The 25072-nt window shown below is 42.5% G+C and overlaps 1 protein-coding gene and 1 pseudogene across 7 annotated transcripts in view; one reads left to right on the top strand and one right to left on the bottom strand.

Annotated features, from left to right (window-relative positions):
- Positions 1-25072, top strand: part of ABCC9 (ATP binding cassette subfamily C member 9) — a 116328-nt gene that overhangs the window by 28148 nt on the left and 63108 nt on the right. For all 7 annotated transcript variants that reach the window (XM_061638377.1, XM_061638378.1, XM_061638373.1 and 4 more), the window contains exons 9-14: positions 2112-2267; positions 7889-8023; positions 9776-9938; positions 12378-12418; positions 16788-16930; positions 23079-23187. In XM_061638377.1, coding sequence (XP_061494361.1) covers positions 2112-2267; positions 7889-8023; positions 9776-9938; positions 12378-12418; positions 16788-16930; positions 23079-23187 — 747 coding nt within the window. The remainder of the gene's footprint in view (positions 1-2111; positions 2268-7888; positions 8024-9775; positions 9939-12377; positions 12419-16787; positions 16931-23078; positions 23188-25072) is intronic.
- LOC133363449 (5S ribosomal RNA) lies at positions 2473-2581 on the bottom strand (annotated as a pseudogene).

Genomic DNA, 25072 nt, shown 5'->3' with positions numbered 1-25072 from the left:
GGTTAGTAGGGTTGCCAGGTTCAATCCCTGAGACTGATCCTGTATCTTTAGGAGAAAAGAAAGTCAGCCAAGTGCAGGTGTTCTTGCAACCCTGTAATGGGAAAAACCACAAGGTGGAATTCTCCCTTCCCCCTGCACAACTTTTGCAGAAGAACTCTTGGTTGCCAGGCTCAGCCTCCAAGGGGTCTTCTGTATCTTTAAAAGTTGTGGAGGGGGAAGGGAGAATTCTACCTTGTGGTTTTTCCCATTACAGTGTTGCAAGAACACCTGCACTTGGCTGACCTTCTCTTCTCCTAAAGATACAGGATCAGTCTCAGGCCATGAACCTGGCAACCCTAACACAGACTGTACACTCATTGAATGTAATGTGTGAAGATTAATATTATTGATATTGATAATATTAATTATATCTTACAAAATCATTCCACCTACTCTGGATCTTTGTTTCTGAAAGACATTAATAGTACTTTGCCACTACAGAGCTCTGTGCTTCTAGCCTATATACAGTAATGCCTCCACATGCTGGACCTGGCAACCAAGAGGTCTTCTGTATCTTTAAAAGGTGTGCAGGGGGAAGGGAGAATTCCACCTTGTGGTTTTTCCCATTAGAGTGTTGCAAGAACACCTGTATTTGGCTGACCTCTTCTCGTAAAGATACAGGATCAGTCTCAGGGATTGAACCTGGCAACCCTACTGGTGAGGTGCATCTGTTCCCCCATTGTCAACAATGAGGAGGAATTGAAAAACATTCCCATTTGCCCAGGCATTTGATGGCTGAAATATAAAGTTCCTTGCAACCTTGAAACTATCAGCTGTGAATATTTTATATTGTTTTCAAATGTTTTCATTTTTTAAAATAACTATTTTGGTATTTGCTGCTCCAGGTTCCTTTGGCAGGAAGGGTGGGATAGAAAATTAATAAATAATACAATAAATTAGGGCTGACTGAACCCTTATATTCCAGCTTGATCACTGAGATCACCTTCAGGAGCAGCTTTGGTCGTTCCTGAAGTTGGTGAGGCTAATTTCATATCAATATAAAACCTAGCCTTCAGTGTCATTGGCTCAGTTCTCTGGAACACTATGCCAACAGAGGTTCAGCAAGCGTCTTCTGTTTTAACTTCTAAGTGCCTGCTGAAAACCTTTCTGTTCTGCCTGGCTTACACAGGCAATTAAGATGTCTTTTTACAGTAATTGACCTTTGTTTTTACTGTATTTTTAATGGTTTTTACTGCATGGTTTGTTTGTTTTTTGCTTTGATGTTTTTAAATGAAATAGTGGTACACAAGTATATTTGTAAATAAAAATATTTAAAGACCTGGCATCATGATCCATTTAATTCTGGAGGCACAAGTGCATTGGATTATGCATTCATTCTGACTACAGAGTAGGGACAGGGGAGAAATTAGATTCTGTTTGCATTTTAAAGAGTAATTTGTACTTCTTGAACCAATTGGCAAACTGAACTGCAATTATCTTTTGAAAATCACACTTCTGTGAATTTTGAGGTGCAGGTCTCCAACCAAATAACATGTATACAAATGCATATATTAGGAGAAAGCATGAATATATATATATATTAGTGAAAATTACATTAAAATGCACTATATTAGGGATAATGTGTACTGTAGCCAAAACTGCATACAAAAATGTGCATGTTAGGAGAAGTGTGCATTCAAATGCTGATGAATTCTCATGAGGATTAAAAAAAATGGAAATTACTGCTGAAATGTGGAGACCTGAATTTAAGATTGGAAAAATGAGAAACTGAGATAACTGAAATTAATGGATTTGTCCATCCCCACTGCAGAGAAGTATAGTGCTTTCTAAACTTAGAAACAAAGTATGAACATGTCTTTAAGCACAAGTTGAATATGACCAGAAACATATGAAATGAATCTCTTCCTGATAACTGGAATGATCATAACTGGCTTCATTTACTGTGGGCCCTATGGGGCTCCAATTATCCTATGGGGCTTCATAAATGACTTCTTTTATAGTGAGGGGGGCATGATGATTCTCTTGTGTTTCAATGGACCTATGCTAAACTATCTGTCTTGGATGCCAACAAGTATACTGCCCACTGATATTTTGCTTACTTTTTTCCACAGGCAATGATATATAATAAGATCCTGAGACTTTCCACATCCAACTTGTCAATGGGAGAGATGACCCTGGGACAGATCAATAACTTGGTTGCCATTGAAACAAATCAACTCATGTGGTTCTTGTTCCTGTGTCCCAACCTATGGGCTATGCCTGTTCAGGTACAGCTTCGAAGTAAGGGACTAATTTTTGGAAGACACAACAGATTCAGTTCAATTTAATTTATTGCAAAAATCATAAAATGTTGTTGTCATATGCCTTCAAGTCGATTACGATTTATGGTGACCTATGCATCTTTTTTTGATATATTCATAGGGCTTTCATGGTAAGAGGCATTCAGAGGTGGTTTACCATTGCCTTCCTCTAAGCCTACAGCACCCAGTATTCCCAGGCAGTCTCCCATCCAAGTACTAACCAGGCCTGACCCTGCTTAGCTTCTGAGATCGGGCGTGTTCAGGGTAGTATGGCCGTAGACCATAAATCGTTACTGAACCTTAAATAACTATGGGGCCTTAGGGGAGGGTCCAAAGCTCAGGGTTAGAAGACATGCATGCACAGAGAGGGTCTGAGGCTCAATTATTGGTGTCTCCAGTTAAAGCAGAGGAGGAAAAATCTGTGTGTTGTTTGTGTACAACTCCCATCATCCGTGATCTTTGGCCATGCAGGCTGAGGCAGATGGAGTGGGACTCTAACAACAGCCGGAGGTTAAAAACATAAGAAGCTGCCTTATACCGACTGAGACCATTAGTCTATCTAGCTCAGTATTATCTACACTAACTGGCAGCAGCTCTCCAGGGGTTAAGACAGGGAGTCTCTCCCAGCCCTACCTGGAGATGCCAGGGATTGAACCTGGGATCTTCTGCATGATCTGAGCTACAGCCCTTCCTGTGTAGCACAGAGGAAATCTAATGATGTCAGCAAGTTTCACATTTCTAGGCTCAGAAATACAAATCCTATAATGCTCGCCTCAAATACGAAGTGAGCATTAGAGCTCACCAAAAGTTCTCCAGCTTTGAATAGAAAATGAGGGGACTCTGGGCTTGCTCCCTTTGTAGGTGTTCAGCTCTGTTTGAGCTCAGATCAGCACCTGGAAGTTTGATAAAACAGAGATGTGATTTTAAACCAGTGCAATATAGCTCTTCAAACATGAGAATGTAGAGCTGTCAATTTTTAGTAAGTTTTGTTTTCCTCCCTGAAAGTTCTTCAAAGATATTCATAATTAGTGAGCCATTTCCTAGTGAAGGAAGCCTGTCCATTATTAGGGAAAAATTGTTCCTGGGTTATACCTCTTCAAACTAACGCAAGAAGACCCCTGCTAGATCAAGCCAAAAGGGATTGAACCTGGGACATTCTGTGTGCAAAGTGGATGCTCTACCACTGAGCTGCGGGCCTTCCCCAAATATTCTGCATCCCTGAAGTAAAGGATTTCAAGCAGCAGGGTTAGGAAAAACATCTGTGTCCAGAGACCTTGAAGAACCAGGACAAGTCAGAATAAGCAAAACTAGGCTAGGTTGGCCTGTGGTCTGACCAAAGCACCTTCATATGTAATTAAGGAGATTCCCTATTCTCACAGAGCTACAGTTCTCAAAGTGGTTTAACATTCAGTCCCTCTTTCCAGGGAACTCTGGGAATTGTAGCTCTATGAGAGGAATTGGGGTCTCCTAACAACTCTCGACGCTCTTTACCAATGACACTTTTCAGGATTTTTTGAGGAAAACCATGACAGTGGTATAATAGTGCTTTCAGTTTATGATGCTGATGTGGCCTAACACATTTATGAGGGCATAGGTCTTCATGGACTATGGGCTTAACTTCGTCAAGGTTCATTCAGATTTTGCCAATGGGTTTTTGGCACCAGGTGTGTGATTTGTTGTGATTTAACCTTACTGGGCTTTTCCCAGAAAGTCTTAAGTCTGGATTAAATGGGGTGATAAAATATATGCTGGCATTTTCATGCCACCAACATTATGTGGGATACTGCAACAAAATTTGTATGCATCACAAACATCCTTTCTACAATAAATACCTGTCTGGAAGAATGATATGAAGAAAAACCTCAAGGTATGCTACTGTTCATATTGTTATGAGCATGCGGGTTGGAGTGGATGATTCCTGTGGGTCCCCTTTCCAGCCTCTGATTTGGAATCCTGTGCCTTGGGGCTGGCTCTGCTGGCCAGATGAATTTCTTTTGTTAAACAAATAGAGTGGCCAGGTTTGTAATGGGTGTATCAGTTGCCCAGCAACTGGTGAATGGGCCAGGAAGACCCTTTTGTCATTGAAACACTTCAGGAGAGCCTTCCATCCCCCTCCTGGCTGCTAGGAGAGGTTTGTGTTTTGAGTCGTGAGCGAGAATGGCTGGGGCTGGAGGCAGGCAGAGACACTATCCCTCTGCACCATGGCTTTAGGATGTCTCCTGCAACCCAGATGGAAAAGCTGGATATTGGACTGCTGATGCCTTGAACCCCTCCATCCTAAGCTCAGGTTGGAATGTGTGTAAATAAATAAACCATATTTTGTAAAGACACCGCAGTCTCCGCTGACCTTCTTCCCAAAGGAAACCAAACCCTGGAGGAGCGCAGGGACCCCTGAAATCTCACCGCTCAGAGATTGGGGAGGCGCGCAACAATATGTTATGGTTTGGGCATGTGAAACGTCCTATGCAGATGCTGATCCACATAAGAAATGTAACATGTAACCCTCTTAGATTCTGTTGTGCATGAAGGTCAAAAATTAAGAGTGGTGACAGGTTATATGCATTGTATGCATCTTGGTTGCCCCTCCCTTAAATGACGGCTTACCATGATGTTCAAGGAACATAGGAGGCTGTCTTATACAAATCAGACTATTGGTCTATCTAGTTTAGTATTGTCTACACTCAGGGCCGGTTCTAAAGGGCGGCCAGTTTGGGCACTGGCCTGAGGGCCCCGGAGCTACAGGAGCCCCTGAGGGGCCCTCCGCTGCCGCCCCCCGCAATCCGTGCCCCCCACCCCCCACTTACCTGTCAGATGGCTTTTTAGTATTGCCCTTAATGAAGATGGCGGCCGCAGCTTCCCTAAGGTACTGAAGCCGCTGCCGCCATCTTAGTTGATGGCAGAGATGTGTGCGAGTAGCACGCACGTGTGCCATCAACAAAGATGGCGGCGGAGGCTTCATTCCCCTTAGGGAAGCCACGGCCACCATCTTCATTAAGGGCAATGCTAAAACAGACCTTCATTAAGGGCAATGCTAATGCCGACAGGTAAGGGGGGCCGCGGGGGTGAGGGGGGCTGTGGGGGGTGGGGAAGGTGGGGGGGCATGGGGGGCCAGGGCAAGCTGATGCCCAAGGGCCCCCGCATGCCTGGAGCCGGCCCTGTCTACACTGATTGGCAACGGCTCTCCAGGTTTTTAGCCTTCCCTGGAGATGCCAGGGATTCTACTTGAGGCTTTCTGTATGCAAAGCAGATGCTTTATTACTGAGCGGTGACCCTTCTGCTAATCATGGCATTTGAGTAAAAACTTTATGTTCCCAGTGTTGACATAAGAAGGTCAGTGACACCTCCCCAACTCTCCATATTCACCAGGAAGAAAGAGGGTAGGAGTAATCCTCTTTGGGTGAGAGGTGGAGCTAGTTCTCACTGAGGTGGTTAAACCTATGTCTGAGCTGTACTACTTCAGACTGCTGGTGGGGCTCATATGACTGAATGCTCCTGCATGTTACTCCCCCTCCATCTAAAAACACTAGTCAGGGAAAACAGTTTTAGGCTAGCTTCCTCTATGACATCTACATTTCTCTATGCAGCAATTCTTATTTTTGGGGTACGGAAGAGCATTCAGTCTTGTGAGTCCCCCCCCCTTGTAGTATGAAGTGGTACAACTTAGACTAAGGATGGGGGCAACATTCAATTCAGTTCACATTTAAAGATGAACTTACCTGATCCACACTTTTTGAAATATTACACAAACAGAAACATCACCTTCCTTTGAAATTCACACTTCCCCAAATTCCCCACACTTCCTGAAATGCAGTTCTCCAGCCGAGTAATGTGTACAAAAATGCATGTACTAAGGTAAAGTGTACATATACATTATTATTGTTATTTTCATTTATTAGATTAATATTCTGCACCTTCCTCCAAAGGAGCCCAGGGAGGCAAACATGTCAATACTAAAACAATACAATCAAAACTTCTAAAACAGTTTCAAACAACCTTCTAAATGCTTGTATCAGGGAAAATGCATTGTATCGGGGAAAACTGCTTTGCAAAAATGTGTGTGTATCAGGCAAAATTGCTTATGAAGCACCAAATCGCAGCTGGTTGGCAGTGCCTCTTTTGGATGTGCAGATGCCTTTTACCTGCCTACACTTGATGTCATGTAGTATGACATCAAGTGATTGGCAAGTGGGTGTGGCTTAGCTAAAATGGTGTTGCAGGTGGGCCAAATGGCAAGGCCTGACATGCCTACTTAGGCCTGCAGGCAGGAGGTTCTCCACCTGTGGTGTAGACACTACTGAGCTAGATGGACCAATGGTCTGACTCAGTATAAGGGCCTGTCCATACCTACGCGCAAAATCCACATTTTCCATATTCGGTTGGTGGCCTCTAGATCCATATATGTCCTGTGTGTGGTTGAATTATTGTGAAAACCCTATTTTCAAGCATCCATACATGTGGGCTTTTTGTGTGTCTAAATTGCTATAGCATTAGCCACCGCCCACCCAATTCCACCCCTTTTCGGTGATTGGTCCATAATGGTCATTTGCTTTTTTGGAAGAGCACAGAAACGTGTATCTTTTTTTTTAAATTCCCATGCATACGTAGGTTTGCAGATGTGCTGTTGGGTGGGAAGGAGGCAAGGGGCTTGGCATATGACGGAGGAACGCCCATGGACTGCCTATTGCAGGAAAGTCTGTGGCATTGCATCCAAGGGCATGGACATTAATGTGGTAATCAGTTTAGGAAAGCTTATCAGTTTTTCAGTGGTATTTCCAATGCGGATTTGTGAACTCGAAAATCCGTACTAGCCTGCAACATCATATGGATGATGGTGAATTAATGAGGGCACAAAGCTATATCATTGCAGGTTATACAGTCATATGGACAGGCCCTAAGGCAGCTTCCTGTCCTTCCTTCCTTTCCCTCCCTCCCTTCTCAGCTCAACAGGGTACCTGTAACATCTCACAATAAAGTCAAATAATAAGAATAATAAGACTAATAACAACAACATCATTCCTACCAAGATCAAATCAGCACAATATATTAAATGAAAGCAATTGATAAAAAGTAAAAATGTCAGGGAAGCACCATTAGTTTACATCTTTTCATTTAAAAAGAGATTGAAACTCTAAAGAGATGTGGTTGGACAGATGTCTCAGGACAGGGAGTTAGGAGCATAGGAAGAGCCCTGCTGGATCATCTAGGCCAGCGTTCTGTGGTCAACCAGATGCCTATGGGAAGCCTGCATAATCCCACAGGTATGGTGCCAATATGAAGAAGGCCTTGTGCTCCAGCAGTCCTCTGTGAACAAGGAAACAGGAAGCAGGACCTCCTGTACACTGTGTTGTTAATCAGTAGATTGATCATAATCACCACTGTAATTTTTATCAGGGGTTCCCCATAAGTGCATTAGTTGTTGTCACATGCGCTTTCCAGCTGAACACTTTGTATGCATATTTTGAATTTGACAGCTCTACCCAGTGAATCCCAGATGAATCCACCCTTAGATAATCTGTGCAGGTTTATGCACCAAACTATGGAACAGGCTACATTTCCTAAGTGTCTATGTTTCTTCCCTCTTTTTGTAGATCATCATGGGTGTGATCCTGCTCTACAACTTACTTGGATGGAGTGCCTTGGTTGGTGCTGCTGTCATTGTACTGCTGGCTCCAATACAATATTTCATAGCGACAAAGTTGGCTGAAGCTCAGAAGAGCACACTTGTAAGTCATTTCCACACATGACACTTGCAGCTACTTAAAGAAGGTGCCTAGAATGGTAACAGTAGAGTCCTATACTATGATCTGGGTTGGGGCAGTCGGTGGTGGCTGAACTAAAATCCACTCTGAGTAGCACGGCATCACTAATCCATCATCTTAGTCATCATGGAGAAAGGATCTCTCCTCCAGGTCTTTCCTGTCAAGATCCATTCCTTTGGATTTCTTCTGTGCCCATCCTCCTTCTCACCCACATTTATTTATTTATGTATTGCCTATTGTAAATTATGTTGTTTTTATTGATGTATTTTTATATTGATGTATTTTTATATTTGTGTTTTTTGTAAGCCGCCTTGAGGGCCTTTTGGCCAAGGCGGGGTAGAAATAAACAACAACAACAACAACAATAATATACCTGGCCAGTGTATGCCATCAGACATGTTGCTTAACATCTCTTTTTAGATGTGTTTCCTGCTTATTGATTTGACATTGGTCTGAGGAACAGCAATATAGTTAAATAGCATTATCTTTGCATTAAAAAGCACTCCATTCATTTAAAAATCATAGAATCATAACATCGTAGACTTGGAAGGGGACTATAAGGCCATCAAGTCCAACCCCCTGCTCAGTGCAGTAATCCAAGTTAAAGCATACCCAACAGACGGCTGTCCAGCTGCCTCTGGAATGCCTCCAGTATTGAAGAGCCCACCGCTCTCCCTAGGTAATTTGTACCATTGTTGTACTGCTCGAACAATTAAAGGTTTTTCCTGATGATCAGCTGACATCTGGCTTCCTGAAACTTAAGCCCATTATCCTGCACTCTGGGATGACTGAGAAGAGATCCTGGCCCTCCTCTGTGTGGCAAACTTCCAAGTACTTGAAGAGTGCTATCATATCTCCCCTCTGTCTTCTCTTCCCAAGGCTAAAGATGCCCAGTTCTTTCAATCTCTCCTCATAAGATGTGGCAATAACATTTAAAAAAAACCTGATTGATGGCATTGACTCAATGAGAGGGACCATAACTCATGGGTAGAGAACATGTTTTTCAAGCAGAAGGTTCCAGGTTCAGTCTCTGGCATCTCTAGGTACAACTGGGAGAGGACCCCATCTGAAACCCTGGTGATCCACTGCCTGTCAGTGTAGACAATACTGAGCCGGATGGACCAATGATCTAATTCAATATAAGGCAACTTCATATGTTCCAGATGTGTCCTCAAGCCATGGTTTAGATTGGAAACATGCTGTGGGCTCTCTTCCTTCTTTCTCTCCCCATCTTGTGAACTCACTTTGCAGTTTGGCACTAGCCATAGTTTGCCATAACGCCTGAATTGCTTAAGCTACGCTAGCACTTGCCTGCCAAACTGGAATCAGAAATTGCACTTTGAATTGGAGAGTTGTCCGAATTGACCCTTAATCTTCAGACATCTTAAAATGTGTGAATGAGAGTAATGTGAATGAGACCACTCGCATCAATGCCCAAAATGATTTCAATACCTAGAATAAATTGCAAAAGGTGACTTTTTTTAAAAAAAAAGAAAAGGCTCTAAAGCAGACTTCCTCATTTCTGGATCTTCAGATGTTGTTGGACTATAACTCCCATCATCCCTGAGGGTTGGTGAAGGCTGATGTAAAGGATCTAAGAGACAAAAAGACCATTTTCTCATTGGGTTGTTATCGTGGTTGTTGCTGTTGCTGCTGCTGAAAAGTGTGATTTAATGCAGTTTTCATTTTCTCCCTCCATTTTCCTTTGGTGGAAAGGATTATTCTACAGAGAGGCTGAAGAAAACCAATGAAATACTGAAAGGAATCAAACTCTTAAAACTGTATGCTTGGGAGCACATATTCTGTAGAAGCGTGGAAGAAACAAGGATGAAAGAACTTACGAGCCTCAAAACTTTTGCTCTTTACACATCTCTCTCCAGTAAGTAATTCTATCCCACCGATCCCCCATATGTGACAGGTTGATTGGCAGGCTGTCATTTCTTTATTTGATCATTTCTTTTCTTTTTCAAAGACAAACCCCAAGTAGCTGCAAATTACAGTGTTAAAAAAACAAGTACCACATGATATAAAAAACAAAAGCCACAGAAATAAACACAACAATAGGCATGCAACCCCCCCAAATCATAGCAACAATAAATACAACAGCTTACTGTAGCTATAAGTAACGGTAATCATACTGTAACCAATAGCATTGCAAAATATCAGGTTTAAATAAAAAAGCAGAGATGAATAAAGGTTTTCTGGAAGAGTCTACTTTTGGACAAATGCACCAAAGAATGTTAATTAAAAAATTAAATTAACTTCTGGTATTTCTTACCAGCCATTCACTCTACCATCTTAGGGTGGGTTGCTAGAGATTGGATCTGCTAAATGGTGCTGGTTCAGATCACATTCTGCTGAACTAGCAGGCAGTTATAGTCCATTTTAACTATTTTTCCACTATCCTTTGTTTTTATCAATTTGTTTTTTTCTCCAGAAAAATAACAATATTGTTAACATTATTTCTAAAAATGTTTTCCCTTTGAAAAGGAAAGGAAAGTGGCTTTCTCTCTGCCTCATGCCCACCCACTCACCCAATCCTTTCCTTCACCTTCTCCTCGTGCTCCCCCCCCCCAACTGTGGGGGAAAGTGAGAGATCGCCTGGTCTGTTACTGTGAGAGAAAAGGAGAGATCTCCTAGTAAGTTTCATATAACAAATCAAAGACACATGCTGATCAGTTTCACATTAGCACAGCAACACAGCACAGGGAATACAATGGTAATAACATAGTTATATTCAGTGTGGTTTAAAAAGAATCCAGTGTTAGGAAAACCCACAGAAGTTCGCAGCATCCAAGATTGATCTGCAAAGATAGCAAATGTGTGAACTATGGGGAAGTCCAGTGCCAAGTTCGATTTTAGCAAAAGTCTTGCCCACCCTATGGGTTGCATAGGCTAAAATCCAATTACAAAATAATCCCTAATCAACAGCCCCTAAAACAACTACAATAAAAGCATGAAACAAATAACAACTCACAGTATAATTTGCAGTTTGCAGGGAGGACTAATAAAAGTGCATGCTTCACTTCCAAAGGTCAGGGTGAACGAAAACATCTTAAGTAACCAACAAAAGGTGTGAGGTGTTCATGCCAGTTGCTGGTAATCACAAGAGGGGAAAGTGCAATCACAGTTGTGTCTTGTGGAGGCATCTGGTTAGGTGCTCTGAGGCCAAGTTGCTTGACTAGATGGGCCACTGGCTCTTCTCATGTTCCTATCTCATAGTATGAAAATAAATCTGGGTGTTGCAAGCATGTGTCTGTTTCCATCTATAAAATATTGCAAGATAAGAGTATAAGAAGAGCTCTGCTGGATGAGCTCAAAAAGGCCCATCTAATCCAGCATCCTGTTTTGCACAGTGATCATTCAGATGCCTATTGGAAGCCCACAAGCAGGAGTTGATTGCAGTAACACTCTCCCACTTTTGAACCTCAGCAACTGGCATTAATACATGACTATCATACCTAGTAGCCATTACTAGACTTAGGTCCAACTGAAGATTTTTAGTTGCTTATAGAGATCCAAGGCACATGACTGAATTATCATATCATTTCAGTTTATTTCCTCTGTGTGGCTTCTGACCCCAATTTTAGAAGCCACAGATTGAAAGGACAATCCCTGGGGCCTACATGGGCAATAGTCTTTTGCCCTTTGCTCATTCCCAGGATTCAATCCCCTCTCCAGTCCCAATTTGAGCAGAGAAAGATCACATAGAATGAAGCAGGTCACATTTCCCAAAAGATGACTGTCCATTTTCTTCATCTTCTAAGATGGGAAAAAAAGCTCTGTGAAACTTACAAGTTTATGAAACTTGACTAAAGGAAAAAATGATTCAATAACATTATTTTTCTGACCTCTTTTTGCTTTTCTCATACTCTGGGACAAACATGACAATGTCTCTCCAAACAATCCTCTAAACTTCCTTATTAAGCTTGTTGACATCAGTTAGTTTACATTAATAATTATACACAGCATCTATGGATGGCTGATAAATTAGAGTTTGTTTTTAATGGCCACCCTAGGATTAGGTTAACATAACCCCAGCAATTTAAATTATTCCCCCTTCCCCACTGAGGAACGTTTTAACTGTGGTATATAACTCTACAATTCTTTTGGGAATATGTTCTCCAGCTCAGTAAAATACACAAATCATAATATTTCCAAGTTTTTGTCTGTCATGAAAAACATTTTTTTTTCCTGTTAAGGAGTTGTCCGGTGTTTTGATCCTGGGCAGGAAATAATCTTAAGGTGAAAGTTCATAGTACAGTTTGGACTCTGATAAGGTTTGGTGCATAATTTATGGTTCTGCTTATTTCCACAGTTTTTATGAATGCAGCTATACCAATTGCAGCTGTTCTTGCGGTAAGAATTATTGGGGGGTGAAACAGGCATGGTGGGTGGTTCATTAAGCAAACTGTTAAACTGGCTGTAGACATGGAGGAGAACAAAGTGGTAGTTTTCTGAGGTGGTGCATCATTTCAAACCGCAGGGCAGGTGCTATTTTGAATGTTCCGATACGTAAAACATTTCCTGATGATGATAGTGACAATTATAATTATCAGAGCTTTTTTGTGATGGTACTCACTGGTATGGAGTACCATCAGGTCTCTCTCTCTCTCTCTCTCTCTCTCTCTCTCTCTCTCTCACTCACACACACACACACACACACACACACACACACACCCATGACACCCATTTTGTGCTTGCACCCACAGCACTTTTATGAAGATATGAGTACCAGCACCTTGGTTTTTACCAAAAAAGCACTGATCATTATTATCGAAATATCAACAGAAAGATTCTATCTAGAGTTAGCGACCCTTCACCACTCACAAAAATGTCCTCAAATTGGTCATGGCTTTGAAAAAGGACCGGGAAACCGTGAGAACTTTCCCAAACCATCTGAGGTCTAGGAAAGGTGTTCCCCAAACATTTCCCCCCTTTCCTTCATGGCAGTAGCTCAAAAGCAGCAATAGTAGCAGCAGAGCATGTGTTTATTTATTTAGCTTACTTATATCCCACTTGCTAGCCTTAGGAGACTCTCAAAGCACTTTACAAAAGAGTCTCATAATATAAATCACATTCAAGTGTGATATCAAGAACAGAAATAATATGGTGTCCTTCTGGTGCTAGGATTACTCAGGTGGCATTTTATGCCCTTTTGGTTGTTTTTCCCTGGAATTGCTCTTCATCTTCTGCCTAAGAAGAGCCCTGCTGGATCAGGCCAAACACCCATCTAGTCCAGCATCCTGTTCTCACAATGGCCAACCAGATGCCCATTATACCTGAGTGCAGAGCTTGGAAAAGTTACTTTTTTCAACTACAACTCCCATCAGCCCCACCCAGCATGGCCAGCATGTAGTTCAAAAAAGTAACTTTTCCAAGCTCTGCCTGAGTGCAAGAGCATTCTTCCCTCCTGCAGTTTCCGAAGCTAATATTCAATGTTGGAAATTTTGTGGTGCAACTCAGCTTGCAGTGAAAGCTGGTGTGCCTGCATGGGAAAGAGTAGACAAAGAGAGGAACCTCTATGCTTCCTAGACTGTCCTTTCCCTCCTAACCTGTGCTGATCTTCCTTCTACTAGTGCTAGATTGATACTCTTAGAGTTGCTGACCTCATTTCCTTCTCTCTCTATCTCTCTCCTTACACTCCTCACTTGGAGATGAGACTTTTGAGATCCCCCTTCTCTTGAGATGCAGGAGCAAGCATGCCTTGTTGCATCACCACCTTAGTTAGCCAGATCTAGGGATCTTGCCTATCAAACACGTAATTCCCTGTAGATAAATGCCAGCTTATTTTTTTTTCTTAAATCCAGAAGCTCAGTGTGATTGTATCAAGGGTAAAGTGTGCTCCTTCAGCAGGGATTCTCTTACAGTTCAGCTTCTGCCTGCATTCAAATGCAGTGCTAACATTCAGAGCCATACTGCCTCCTACAGTGGAGGTTGAATATAGCCACTGTATCCATTCATAGCCTTATCCTCCGTGTATTTGTCTGACCCCCTTTTAAAGCCATCCAAGCTGGTGGCCATCCCTGCTTCTTGTGGGAGGAAATTCCATCATTTATAAGAACATAAGAACATAAGAAGAGCCTGCTGGACCATCTAGTCCATCTAGTCCAGCATCCTGTTCTCACAGTGGCCAACCAGGTGCCTGGGGGAAGCCCGCAAGCAGGACCCGAGTGCAAGAACACTCTCCCCTCTGAGGCTTCCGGCAACTGGTTTTCAGAAACATACTGCTTCTGACTAGGGTGGCAGAGCACAGCCATCATGTGCATTATCTATGTGCTGTGTGAAGAAGTCCTTTATTTTGCCTGTGCTGAATCTTCCAACATTCATTTTCATGTTGCCTACTAGGCATCATCTGCTACTGTTGTCCTCTGAGGAAATGGAGCCTCTGACTCACCCCACCATGGAGATGTGGTCGCAATAACAAGAGAGGCTCCTCCTCTTCTCCTTCCCTCTCCTCTGCACTCCAGCTCACAGGCTGATGGGCTCAGGAAGCTATGGGAACTGTGGGCTTCCCATGGGCGTCCGGCAAGCCAGTGTGAGATCCGGATGTTCTTCCAAAGGCTGTTGCATAGTCCCTTGCACCCTAGAATCATAGAATCACAGAGTTGGAAGGGGCCTGTAAGGCCATCAAATCCAACCCCCTGCTCAATGCAGGAATCCAAATTAAAGCATCCCTGACAGGTGGCTGTCCAGTTGCCTCTTGAATACTTCCAGTATTGGAGAGCCCACCCCCTCCCTAGGTCATTGGTTCAATTGTCGTACCGCTCTAACAGGAGTTTTTTTCTGATATTCAGTCAAAATTTGGCATGTTATTACTTAGCAGGAGCTAGTAGTTCCACTGGTGCAGACAATTACCCCAAGCTCACCTTCTGTCCAATTCTATCTGTTTTGCTTTCCACCCCAGTAGTGGTGGTAGTGCAGTCGTTGTTGGCTGGATGCACAAAGTCTTCTGCAAAGCAGCCAGATGTTTCAGAAAAGAAAAGGCAGTACCCACACTTCAAGGCGCCTTCCAATGTACATTCTGATGCCCATCCAATGTATGTGCATTCTAAATCCCTAAAAAGAGAGGTAGGGGAGAGACTCCATGGAGTTTCCATAGATTGTTTTACGTGTTTTTAGTTGTTTTGAAAGTTTTAAGGTATGTTTTTTATTATTATTATTTTACCACTGATGTGTTTGCTGCCCAAGACTCCTTTGGGAGGAAGGGGAGGATATACATTTAATAAATAACAGCAACCACCAATATCAGAGACCAGGGGATAGGAAAACTGAAAATGCCAGTCTCAGAAAATGAAACTCATTTATTTTATTTTAAATATTTTGTAATGCATCTTATATATCAACAAGATCTCAGGATGGGGGAACAGTGGTTTCCATTAACAGCGAGCACGAGTGCAGGTAAAATCCAATCATCATCAATCTTATGACTGCATAACAGCATCAGTAAAAATCCCCAAACTGAGCACTAAACACGCTTGGTAAAATGACTATGTTTTTAAGCCAGTGCTGAAGGGGGGGGGGAGGTGATGCCAACCAAACCTTTGAGGGTAGTGCATTCCACAGCTAGGGCCCCACTTCAGAAAAGGTTGCCTCTCTTGTAGCCACATACTGTATAACTTTTGATAGTGAGGGTCTCTGCAAAACAATTTATGTATTTATTGTTGCATTTATACCCCACCTTTCCTCCCTGTAACTCAAGGTGGCATTCATGTTTCCCTTCCTTTCCTCACAATGACTCTGCAAGGTAGGTTAGGTTGAGAGTTGGTGAGTAGCCCAAGGCCATCCAACGAGCTTCATAGCTGAGTGGAGATTTGAACCCTGGTCTCCCAGGTCCTAGTCCAACACTCTAACCACTACACCACAGCCGGGCAGGACAATATGGAGGGAGGAGTACTCCTTCAAGTACTTAGGTCCTAAGTCATTCAGGGCTTTATAAGTAATCAATCCAACCTTTGAATCCCAACTGGTAGTGTGTTGGCGGGTAGTACAGTCCAGCCGTTAGTCTTTGAGCTATGTAGAACTGCAGCCTCACATAGAAGGATGGTTGAATCTGTCATAGAGCCCACAGTAAATGTAGCCAGTCATGATATTTCCAGTTAACAGGAAGAGATTTATTCGGTACGCTTCTGGTCATATGAAATTTCTGCCTTAGATTCAGAAAGTGCTCTACTCTTCTACAGTGAAAGGGTTTTTTGTGTGAAAGATTTCCTTGGGTGTAGGGTTGAGGTAGGGATGGAAAGATCTGCCCATTTCTTTCCTCTCCGTTTCTCATTCTTCCAGTCTTAAATTAAGTTCTCCACATTTCTGCAGCAACATGCTTAAAAAAAAATTCTCATGAAAATTTGTCAGCATCGTAGTGTGAATTTCTCCTAATGTACACATTTTTGCATACAGTTTTGAGTAATATATACATTTTGCAATAATGTATTCTTGCATGTTATTTTCATTAATATGTGCACTTTTATCCATACTTTCTCCTAATACATGCATTTCCATACAAATTATTTGGTCAGAGAACTGCATTACAAAATTCAGAGGAGCGCAAATTTCTGAAGAATAATTGTGTTTGGGTTTGTGTGTTCATTTGAGAAGAGCGAATTTGAAAACTTTCTCATTAATATGCAAACAGAAGTGAATTCCTCCCCCTTACTTGCATGTCCTTTGTCTTGTTCTGCTGGAAGTCACATACGCTACCACCAACCTTTTCTTTTTCCTGACGTGACAGACTTTTGTGACCTACACCTATGTTAAAGAGGAACCACCATCCACAGCCCAGGCCTTTGCATCCCTGTCCCTGTTCCACATTCTGGTCACTCCACTCTTCCTGCTCTCCACTGTCGTTCGATTTGCTGTCAAGGCCATCATAAGGTATGTGTTTTAATGCATATGAATGTATTATTCAATTCCTATGCAAAATGAGTGGCCTGCTTAGAGAGTGTGAATTCTTTCATTTAGGAAAAACAGGCTTTGCTTTAACCCAGCAGCAAAAAAGACTCCAGAAAATGTGTGTGTGTGTGTGTGTGTTGGGGAGGGAAAGCCTTTATTGCTGTAGGTCTTTCTGAGTTAGTTATGCAGACCCCATTCAGTGTCAATTGCAAGCAAGCCTTTATTAGTTCCTACTTTAAAAAAGCCAAGTTGTGGAGACTGAGAATTCTGTAACTGCAGAAGAAATTGCTTCAAAGAGCTTGGTCAGACAAGATGAAGGACTTCACAGTTACTTCACAGTTGACAGACCTTGACAGTTTCCTGTTTTCTTAGCTTTGCTTTGCTTTCACTGAGAAATGGCCTCTTCTTTTACTTTTTTTTTTTATAATGATGCTGTCATATCTCCCCTGGAATGTCTCAGAATGATGTTGAGTCTGGTGCATTCTAAGGAAAAATGGGGGCCGCCAATAGGAATTTTATCATTGTCTTTTTTTACACTACTACTGCTCTGCTTCCACTGGTCAGCCCACCTGCCCTATAAGCCCTTTAGACTCCCTGCAAAACACTGTTGAGGCCTCAGACTTTGAGCAAAAAGTCCTGCCTGGAAAACTCAGCCCCAGTTATGTGAGCTTTTTGCACTTGGGAGACTGTGGATCAGGCAGACCGAGCTCAGGGATGGAACGTGCATGATGAAGGGCCAACTAGTGTCCAGGAGTTGGACTAAGACACATGAGCTTTTAGGCCAAGGGTGGGGAACCTCAAGCCTAGGGGTGAAATATGCCCCTCCAGGCCTCTCTCCAGGCCACACTCCCTCCACAGCCACGTCTTCCTCAAGTGTTTCTGCCTGTCTGGTATGTGTCCTTGAACACTGATAAAGCCTCTTGCTTGCCAGGCTGGAGGACACAGAGGAGTGTGTGAGAGTGTGTTGAAATTAGCCTACTGTACGAAGGTAAAATTGACATTTGTTGCTCCACCCACTTTTGCCTCCGGTCCTGCCCACTGTTGGCATGTGGCCCCTGGAAGATTACCCAGAAGGGAATGTGGCCCTTGGACTGAAAGAGGTTCCCCACCTCTGTTTTGAACCAATTTCATAGTGTCCAAGTTTGCAGACTGGGACTTTCCCAGCCTTCCCTGACTATGCTGGGGATTGCATGGAAAGCCTCTGCTTCTCTTACTGACCTATCATCCCATCCCTGTTTGGTTAAACATCTTAACCACTTTTGCTCTGCATAATTCTTTGCCCCAGCCCATGACATGACGCTTAGTGCAAGCAAAATAGTTTATGCAAAACACAAAAATGCACAAGCAAAATTTGTGCAAATTATAGAACTGAGAATAAGGAAGGGCTGTTGCTCAGTGGGAGAGCATCTGCTCTGCATGCAGAAGGTCTTGGGTTCAATCCCCGGTACTTCTGGGAAAGGCTGAGAAAGACTCCCTGTCTGAAACCCTGGATCACTGCTGCCAGTCAGTGCAGATGATACTGAGCTAGATGGACCAATGGTCTCACTCTGTATAAGGCAGCTGCTTATGTTCCTATGACCTTTTCTCAACACAGATTGTGGATAATCTTTGTCATACAATATGTTTTTATTCCCCCTCCCCCCAAGTGAACTACATGGGAAGTCAGGGGGCAGGAGGGGAAGCCACAACAACAAAAAATCTGGAGAAAAGTTTCTTATCCTAATCATGACATATTCCACCTTTTCTTGCAGTCTCCAACCCTCCACCCTTGCCTTTCCTTTGTTTAAATTTTCACCCTCCCTCCCCTTCTCTCTCTCTCTCTCTGTCCTATATTTAGCTCAGCTGTAACACCAGCAGAGAATATCTTGCTTTGCACATTTGAGCTCTTCAAAGATCCCATTTTTGCCAAGACAAATCTCAAACGCTATTAGAACCTTTTCCCCTCTGCTTATCTTCCTCTTGCAACCAAAGCAATTTCCCAGCGAGTGCAGGCTTGGCAACTCTCTCCCCACTGTCATCCATCAAATTATCATATAAAATTAAGTGTCCCATTCCCCAGATAACTAAGTGGTTTCATGTGTTGGCCAAAAACCCTCATTTAGGGAACAGTCTTGTTACATGGTAGAGAAACATTTTATGGTTTTCTTTTTTTTTTAATTTTAATTTTATTAACATTGTAAGAGATCACAAATGTTGTTACATGCATAGAAGAACAGTATAGCAAAAATAGCACACCCAATCCAGTTGACCTTTCACGACTCTACAGATAGCTTCTAAGAGAACAATATAATGGTAACTTAAATAACAATAAAATCCACATTTATAGCATCTAAAGTAACTAACAACTAAGAAATAAAAAAATTACACCTAAATAAGTCAGTTTGAGCTCTTGGAATTGCCTAAGTAAAGTAAACCAATGCTTCCAAAAGAAAGGTTAAGAGTGGGCTGTACCTTTTGTGGTTTTCTGTGAATGAATCCTGTTTAAATTTTGAATGTACCACTGCAGTCTACTAAATAAATTTTCAACTCATGTTAATGTAAATATCTGTAGCAGTATAGTCCCGTGAAAGGCTCTCTAGGCTCCAGGGCCGGCACCAGGCATGCCAGGGCCCTTGGGCATCAGCCTGCTCTGGGCCCGTGGTGTCAGAGTGCAACCCCTCTGTACAGATCTCGCAGAACTAATAACCCCCTTTGCGTGTCCTCTACTGCTTGCGGACATGCCTGCCATCAACCTAGATGGCAAACAAGATGCAATCAATATAAATGAAGAAAAAACCCACAAGCTGTTATCTTGCCAACTGATCAGACTGTCCTTCAAAACTAATCCATATTTGTAAAATGCCTGATCCTGTGAACACCTACATCCAAGACTAATCCTTATTTATCCACACGCATGTCATTTACAGGAGAGCTAGAGGTAGGTGAGGCATGTGTGGTCCGCATTAACTATATGGGGGGAAGTGCTTGGGAGCTCCCTTTCCACAATCCGCAGCAGTGTCGGGAGTTGATGCTGACATGGATCACAGAATGGGAACGCTACCCTCCCACCCTAAGGAGGGGCCCTCAGCCAGGGCCCGACTTGGCCGCCCCCTGGCGCCAGCCCTGCTGGGGTCATTTCAAGGCAACCAGGTTACTGAACATTGATCCTGATTTGTTTGTACAAAGTTTGCAAGGAGGTTATACAGTACAACACCAGCAGTTTATTGAGCATTCGTTCTGATTTATTTAAGGGAAAGTTATGCAACTTTGCACCAAGCAATTTCCAGTGCATTTTCCCATCACATTCCTTCCTGCAAAAAGTATGAATTATTTTGGAAGTGCATTTGTTGTGCAGGAAGGCCAAATCTACTTTAACTGTGCAACCTGAATTTGCTGGTATCCTACTGAATCCTACCCACAAAATAGCAACCATCCGGAAGCACCCTAGATAAAAGGAAGTTCAGTAAACTCAGTATAAGGGCCTGTCCATATGACTGTATAATCTGCAGTGTTATAGCTTTGTGTCCTCATTTAATTCACTGTTGTCCATATGACGTTGCAACCAAGTACAGATTTTCATGTTCACAAATCCGCATTAGAAATACCACCAAACCCCATATGCCTTCCTAAACTGATAATCAGTTGCATTAACGTTGGTGCACTCATGTTGTGGACTTTACGGCAATAGGCGGTCCATGGGCATTCCATTTGCCAAGCCGGTTGTCTTCCTTCCATCGAATAGCACATCCACAAACCTGCACATGCATGGGAATTTAAAAGAAAAGGTTTCTGCGCTTTTCCAAAAAAGCACATGAAAAGCAAATGGCCTTAATGGACCAATCACTGAAAAGGGGTGGACTTAGGGGAGTGGCCAATGCTAAAGCAATTTAGAAAAAAAAAAGCACACATGTATGGATGATTGAAAATCAGGTTTTCACAATAATCTGACCACAAACAGGACATGTATGGATCTCGAGGCCACCAACTGAATATAGAAAATGCAGATTTTGCTGTTAGGCATGGATGGGCCCTTTACTATTGGTCCATCTAGCTCAGTATTGTCTGCACTGACTGGCAGTGGCTCTCCAGGCCTTCATTCAGGGAGTCTCCCCCAGCCCTACCTGGAGATGCCAGGGATTGAACCTGGGATGTTTTGCATGCAAGGCAGATGCTCTTGAACTACAGCCCTTCCTGTGTAGCACATAGGAAATCTAATGAGGTCAGCAAGTTTCACATTTCTGGACTCAGAAATACAAATCTTATAACTCTCACTTCAAATAAGAGGTGAGTATTGGAGCTCACCAAAAGTTCTCCAGCTTTGAATAGAAAATGAGGGGACTTTCAGCTTGCTCACCAGAGTTTGAAAACATCTTTTTGTAGGTCTTTGTTCAGCTCTGTTTGAGCTCAGATCAGCACCTCGATAAAATATTGATGGTATTTTAAACCAAAGCAATATAGTGCTTTGGGCACGATGAGTCAATTTAGATTTCCCAATTTTTAGTAAGTTTTTTCTCTCCCCGAGAGTTCCTCAAAGGTATTCATAATTGGTGAGCCATTTCCGAATTGATCTGAAGGAAACTTGTCTATTTCTAGATCATACCCAGTTGACACTGAGGACATTGAACTTGTCAAGGATTATCAATACCTTGGCACAATCATTAACCAAAATGGAGACAATAGTCAAGAAATCAGAAGAAAGCTAGGACTGGGGAGGACAGCTGTGAGAGAACTAGAAAAGGTCCTCAAATGTAAAGATGTATCACTAAACACTGAAGTCAGGATCATTCAGACCATGGTATTTCAGATCTCTATGTATGGATGTGAAAGTTGGACAGTGAAAAAAGCTAAGAGAAAAATCAACTCATTTGAAATGTGGTGTTGGAGAAGAGCTTTGCGGATACCATGCACTGCAAAAAAGACAAATAATTGGGTGTTAGAACAAATTAAACCAGAACTATCACTAGAAGCTAAAATGATGAAACTGAGGTTATCATACTTTGGAGACATAATGAGAAGACATGATTCATTAGAAAAGATAATAATGCTTGGAAAAACAGAAGGAAGTAGAAAAAGAGGAAGGCCAAAGAAGAGATGGATTGATTCCATAAAGGAAGCCACAGACCTGAACTTACAAGATCTGAACAGGGTGGTTCATGACAGATGCTCTTGGAGGTCACTGATTCATAGGGTCGCCATAAGTCGTAGTCGACTTGGAGGCACATAACAACAACAACAAACCCCTTCAAACTAACATAAGAAGACCTCTGCTAGATCAGGCCAAAGGATCATCTAGTCCAGCATTTTCTTTTTACGATGGCCAACCAGATGATGATTATGATGATATTTATAACCCACCCTACACCATCAGGTAGCTGGGTGGATTACAAGAGTTTAAAATTTAATATTAAAAAAAGTTACAGTCACAAGAATAGGGTATATGCATATCTCAAGTGTCAAAGGTCAGGGTAAAAAGGTGCTTCTTCAGCGTTCACCGAAAGCAGTACAGTAAAAGTGGTAGATGCACCTCTGTGGGGTGGGAATTCCATAACTTGGGCTACCACAGAGAACGCACTCTTCTGGGGGCACTACCCTTCCAAACTTCTGAGGGTGGCAGAACTACCAAGATGGCTCCCTCTGCTGATTTTGACATCCAAGTGGGCCTATGGGGAAGGGAGGCAACCTTTAAGATATTTGGGGCCTGAGTCATGTAGGCCTTTAAACACTAGCGTGAGCATCTTAACCCTGGAAACAAACTGGCAACCAATGCCTATAGGAAGCCTGTAAGCAGGACCTGAGTGAAACTGCCGGTGGTGATGGTGGAGGTTGCATTTGAACATTCTCCCATATGAACAAAAATTACTACAGATAGAAGCCTAGACATTTGGGACAATGACTAGGCTAGAACCCCCCTTCTTCTAAGTATAGATGTGTTCTTTTCCCACTGGAGACCAACCCACCTCAATTGCAAATGGTGGAGTTTAGGGGCACTTTTACCATATGATGAGCTGTTTGTCCAGAGAGCATCCATTATGTTGTCAGGGAGCATGGTGGTTTACAACCAATGCCACAGAGATGTTTTAATCATTATTCAGCAATTTCCCAGCATGTTGTTATGAGCAGTAACAATCTGCCTCTATGTGTCTGGTTCCAGTGTGCAAAAACTGAATGAATTTCTCATAAGCGATGAGATTGGAGACGATAGCTGGAGAAATGGAGATAGCGCCTTAACATATGAGTCTTGTAAGAAGCACACAGGACTTGTAAGTGTTTTTATCTCTCTCTCCTCTTTCTTTTTTTAAAAAAATCGGTTATAAAACTGATCTAAGCACACTGGCAACTATGGACCAGTGAATCTGTCAATCTCACTTTCTCTTAGTTTCTCATCTCCACATCAGTTTGTGATTTTTTTAAAAAGAAGAAGCCCTCATCCAAATTCATCAGCATTTTCATGTGAATTTTTCCTAATATACACATTTTTGTAATCAGTTTTGCCTAATATACACATTTTTGCAAAAACAATTTCCCCTAATATAATGCATTTTTCTGTTATTTTCACTTATATATATGCATGTATGTGGACATTTTACGCTATTCTATGTACATTTTGTACATGGTGTGAGAACAGCATTGCAAACTTCAGAAAAGTGTGAATATTGAACGATGGCTGTGTTTCAGTTTGCGTATGGTATGGAGAAGTGTGAATTAGGTAAATTCACCTTTCAATGCAAACTGAATCTAATCTCTCCCCCAGTCCTACTCCCACATGGCAGTGTGTTGTTGACTCTGTGCTGCTCGTGCATGCAAGTTTTTTTGCAGTGTCCACACAACGTCATCCTCATCAAAAGGCCATCCCATATTTCCACTCCCATTTAATCGGGACCAATTAAATGGTTCTGTGGCTCTTTCTTGCTTAATGAATTTTCTGCAGGGGAATGTGAATCTGACTTAAATGGAGGGGGAGGGGAATGGGATGGCATCTTGATGAGGATGCCGGCATGTGGACGCTGTGAAAAACTTGCATTCATGAAAAGCACTGAGCCCAGAATAAAGTGCCATATGGAAGCATCCCATTTTGCTACATTATTTATTTATTTGTTGCATTGGTGCTCCGCTCTTCAGCCAAAAAGGCTCCCAGAAGAGCAGCTTATGCACAATCCCTGCCCACAGGTTTACAATCTAAAGTAATGATAATAATAATAATAATGACAACACACAAGGAGAAAGGGGCAGGGAGGGAAGAGGAAAAAAGCAAACTCAGGTACCAGTTCTTAAATATTATTTATTTATTACATTTATACCCCACCTTTCTTTTCATGATAGAAACCCAAGGAAGCTTACATATGGTTCCCAGGCAGTCTCCCACCAGGCACTGACCAGACCTGATCCTGCTTAGCTTCAACAGGGTGCTGGCCTCATGTGCCTCCAGACCATAGCCTGGGAGCAATAGTAAGTCTTACCTCAAGACCAGCTGTCCTAGAAACAGTTCAGGGGTAGGAGATGCCTGATGGAGGTGGTCTTTCAGCAGAGCTGATAGAACGAGCCCTGCTTCTGATCTCTTTATGTAAGGTCATAGCAATAAGCAATAAGCAATAAGCAGCATGTTAAAAATAAAAACAGAATTGACAACTGTTTGTACCTGCTTTTACTCTGCAACAGAGCATGGAAAAGTTACTTTTTTGAACTCCCATCAGCCCAATCCAGTGGCCATGCTGGCTGGGGCTGATGGGAGTTGTAGTTCAAAAAAGTAACTTTTCCAAGCTCTGCTCTGCAAGGTGCTTCATCAGAAGGCCCTATGGTGGCAGGTGGAGGAGGAAGTGGCCAAGACTGGAAGCTCGATGATGGCAGTTCCCAAACTGTTTCCCCTGGAGTGATCCAGAACTGTCAAAGAGAAGGGGGTCTGACAGCGAGGAGAAGCGGATGAAAAGGAGACCCAGTCAGACAACCTCCCCTGCCCATCCTGACTGCATGTTTAATTAAGTTTTTAAAACAGGGTCAGACCTGTATTATCCCAGATTGGATTTGGGCTGCTCTGAAGTACCAGATTGGGTTCTGAATTGGATCAGGGGGCATGCACAGCCCCCAAATAGAAACCCCCAATAGCTTGAAGGGTTTTTTTAAAAAATGCCTATTTCTTGTTTTTAGTCT

The sequence above is a fragment of the Rhineura floridana genome, chromosome 8 (assembly GCF_030035675.1).
Source record: "Rhineura floridana isolate rRhiFlo1 chromosome 8, rRhiFlo1.hap2, whole genome shotgun sequence".
Taxonomy (NCBI): Eukaryota; Metazoa; Chordata; class Lepidosauria; order Squamata; family Rhineuridae; genus Rhineura; species Rhineura floridana.
This window is presented reverse-complemented; position numbering and strand designations above follow the sequence as displayed.